Raw genomic sequence first — 3806 nt, forward strand, 5'->3', positions numbered from 1 at the left:
TTGAAAGTCAAATGAATATAAAGTGAACCAGGACACACAGAGGGTGGTGAGTGAAGCCAGAGCAAAGAGTAGCTCATTTTGCCGAAGGGAATCTATGAAGACTTCACAGAGATGATTCCACTTGAACTAAGCATTGCACAGTGAATAGAAATTCAATGTAATGAAAAAGACATGAAAGGTATTCAGGCAGGAGGAGACAGTGACAACTAAAGGACTGAAGTTTAAAAATACGTTTTGTGTCTAGTGTTATTTAGGTGCTCTTTACCAAATTTTGAATGCATATAAATGTGGGTAAAATTGCAGTATTTCCAGAATCTCTCACCTGTCTTTAGTGCATCTCTGTCCCAGCCCACGGGACAAACGTGGAGTGTAGCCGGAGACGCCTGCAGAAATGAAACAAGCAAGGGACACAAAGAACGACCAGCAAGACAGGGTGTCTGATCAAGCTGGCGCAGTTTATTGGCAGCAGGCTTAATTTATACAGGTCAGCAAGGAAGGGGAGGGTCAGAGGATGATTGTCCCCAGGTGGTGCTGGCAGGAATGTGTACAAGGGTGATTGGGTCTCGGTGGGTACTGGCGGGAATAGTAAACCCGGAAAAGAAGCAGGAAATCCACCATCTTGTGGGTGTGGGCCCTTTTGGTCTCCGGCATCTCCTCCTTTTCTATTCTTTTAGGAGGGGTTGGGACAGGAACTCTGAGCCATTTATCTACGGGGTAGACGGTGCCTGTCTTAGGTCTAGAGGTTTTGTACCTGGCCTCTGTTTTCAGGAGCTTGCCTCTTTTCGGAGTCGGCCTGGTGTCCTCAGGGGAGCTTGCCCTAATACTGGATCGGCCTACATAAATAGGAGCTTGCCCCAGTATCAGATCGGCCCCTGTTATTTTTACCAGAGGTCTTATGTCTGTCCTGTATTTCTGCAGGTACAACCTCTTAGTTGCCCGTCATTGACTACCTGCCTAACTGCCCAGAGATGTTGTCAAGGAGCAGGACAAGAAACCTTGACATAGCTCATTCCTGATTTATTCTATTGCCGGCTTAGGGCTCTATGTAAAGATTCATTCTCTGATCAGCTAAGGCAAGGCGGTGATAATGAACTTGGATGGGCTTCGCTATGAGGGAGTCAATTTGCTGTTTGACTAACATTGTAAGTTTTTGGAAAGCCCAGGGGCCGAAAGAAAGTACCAGTAGTAATCCTAAAAGAGGGCCTAGTATAGGAAGGAGGTACGGGAGGAGTCCATTCAATCCTGTCCAAAGAGGGTTATTCTGGAGTTCTTTCCTTCTTCTCTCGAGATCTTCTTGGAGAATCTTTATCTTATCTCGAACAATGCCCGACTTGTTAGCATAGAAGCAGCATTTTTCCTGCAAGGCTAAACAGATACCTCCCTGTTCTGCTGTGAGGAGATCTAAACCTCGACGATTTTGCAAAACTACCTCTGCGAGCGAGTCGATTTGGTCTTGGAGATCATTGATTGTTCCTGAGAGGGTCTGGACATCATTAATTAATTGATGGGACAACTTATGGTAGGAATGTATGGCTATTCCTGCCCCTGCTGTTCCTGTGGCCACTGCGGTGGTAATCCCGAGGCCTACTAGGAGTGGGATAAGCTGGATGGCTCTTTTAGAGCGTGGATGCCCTGCTATATACTCAAAGCTGGGTATGGGGATAGGTTTTTCTCCTGGGATAATATCAATATCTGGGAGAATACTGGCTTGCACACATAACCCAGTCCAATTTGAGGGTAAGGCAGTGAAGGCTAGGTTTCCTCCACAGATAAAAACTTGTCCAATAGCGGGGCAGAGAGCTGAGGAATAATTAGAAACTTGGGAGCAATTTGTGAAAGAGGCAAATCCTACGTTCACATCATCACTATTATTCTGGGGCTGCTTTTGTATGCATAGGGATGTGTTAAATCCTACAGGCTGTACTCTAAAGGGTGAGTTAAGAGTACAATTCTGTTCTGGCAGTGTACTGGTAGCGTTAGTGGGAATTGCGAGGGGCATAGGCGTACCAAGGGTCATGCATAGCCAGCAATTTTCAGCAAGGCTGGGATTAGTAGCGTTTAGTGCGCTATGGGTGGCTTTTAGAATATCAGCAGTCTGGGTGTCAAGATCTATGCCACGAGAGTTGGGCAAGGCTAGAGGGTGATACTCTAGGGGAGGGTATATTTCTTTGATAATTTTTTCAATTTTCTTTTGAACTTGGGCTTCTCTCACTTTGTCTGTTGGTCCACCGCCATCAGATATGTGGATCGGGGCTTGCAGTGGCCAGCAAATCGCCTTGCCAAGTTGGCCATGACAGGAGGCTTGTGCATATTTAGAATGTTCTCGGGGGTTGCTATAATCATGCTCGCCTCCAAAGGAACCAGCATAACCCTTTTGTAAGATGGCTGTTAGATATTCTTTGCCATTGGCACCGGTGCACTGTTGGACAGTGCGGTAACAGGTAGAGTGTACTGCAGTGGCGTTTTGGCAGGGTTCGGGACAAGGCCCTGGTTTGCCATTAATTGTAGGTATAATTTTGGGTTTTCTTACACATTTCCAAGACTGGGTCTGCCAACCTCTCCCGGATGAAAATCCACCTGCAGAGATATCTGCTGTGAGGTATGCTATTTTGTCTTGGCAGTCTACGGGTCCTCCGGTAGTAAATTGAGGTCCAGCTACTGGTTGTTCCCCTTGAGATGTTATTTGTGTATGTCCTCCCAGACTGGGTTCTAAGTCCATTATTCCTCCCTTACAATCACAAGGGCTTCCATACAACTTGGTGAGGATTTCTTCCTTATTTACAGGGGGTCCAAATCCTCCTAGGACAACAGTGACTATTACAGTAGCGATAAGGGAATAGATAGTAGACATGATGACTTTTTAGGGTTCAATGAAAATAGGCGAGATCACTGATAGTGGGCCTACGACTGTGCTAACAAAGGTCAGGTGAGCTTACCTTGTCCAGTGATGATGAATATTTATCTTCTTCCTGAAAGGCAAGGAAAAACTGTTCTCAGGGTGGATTCTCCTCCCTGAAATGTATTGAATTATTACAATTTTGTTTTGAAGAAGTATTGATGGGTTTAACAAGGCGTTCGGGTAACCATCGAGGTCCGTTTCCCTGTATATCATAAACACAGGCGTGACCTCTACCCCAGATAAGAACTGGGTCGGGACCATGCCATTTAAAGGTTAAAGGATCTTTCCAAAAGACTTCTGCAAATTGGGTTTTTGTTTCTTGGTGCCACAACCTGTCAGCGGCTGACTTATTGTGGTTATCTAATTGTAAGAAATTGAGTGTGAATAAAGCATGATTAAGGAGGTTTTTTTGGAGAGCTTCTTATAGGGTATGCTGTGTTGGTTTTAAGTTTGTTAATTGTATTCTTTATTGTCTGATGGGCCCGCTCGACTATTCCTTGTCCTTGGGGATTGTACGGGATACCGGTGATATGCTTGATTTGAAATTGATGACAAAAATTTTGAAATGCTTGCGAAGTGTATCCAGGTCCATTGTCTGTTTTAATAGTCTGAGGCTTACCAATAACAGTAATGCATTGAAGAACATGGGCTATGACATTTTTAGTGGCTTCCCCATTGTGAAGGGTGGCAAATATAAAACCACTGTAAGTATCAATAGTCACATGGGTATATTTAAGAGCTCCAAACTCAGGAATATGGGTAACATCCATTTGCCAGATCTCATTAGGGAGTAAACCTCTCGGGTTGACTCCCAAATGGGGGAGGGGCAGTGAGGTAACACACCCTGAACAGTCTTTAACAATGTGCCTAGCTTGTTCTCTGGTGAGTTTAAATAAAAGCCGAAGAG

General features: G+C 44.9%; 1 protein-coding gene across 1 annotated transcript; it reads right to left on the reverse strand.

The window, feature by feature from the left end:
• Window positions 1–442: 442 nt before the first annotated feature.
• Window positions 443–2957, reverse strand: LOC140848934 (syncytin-1-like). Its single transcript, XM_073234372.1, has one exon. The coding sequence runs from the start codon at window positions 2849–2851 to the stop codon at window positions 1034–1036; it is 1818 nt and encodes a 605-aa protein (XP_073090473.1). The 5' UTR covers window positions 2852–2957; the 3' UTR covers window positions 443–1033.
• Between the last annotated feature and the right edge of the window lie 849 nt (window positions 2958–3806).

Source organism: Manis javanica, chromosome 4 (genome assembly GCF_040802235.1).
Source record: "Manis javanica isolate MJ-LG chromosome 4, MJ_LKY, whole genome shotgun sequence".
Lineage (NCBI taxonomy): Eukaryota > Metazoa > Chordata > Mammalia > Pholidota > Manidae > Manis > Manis javanica.

Bases quoted from the DNA above. Each gene is read 5' to 3' on its own strand.
- LOC140848934 (XM_073234372.1), bottom strand. From the start codon at position 2,851: ATGTCTACTATCTATTCCCTTATCGCTACTGTAATAGTCACTGTTGTC.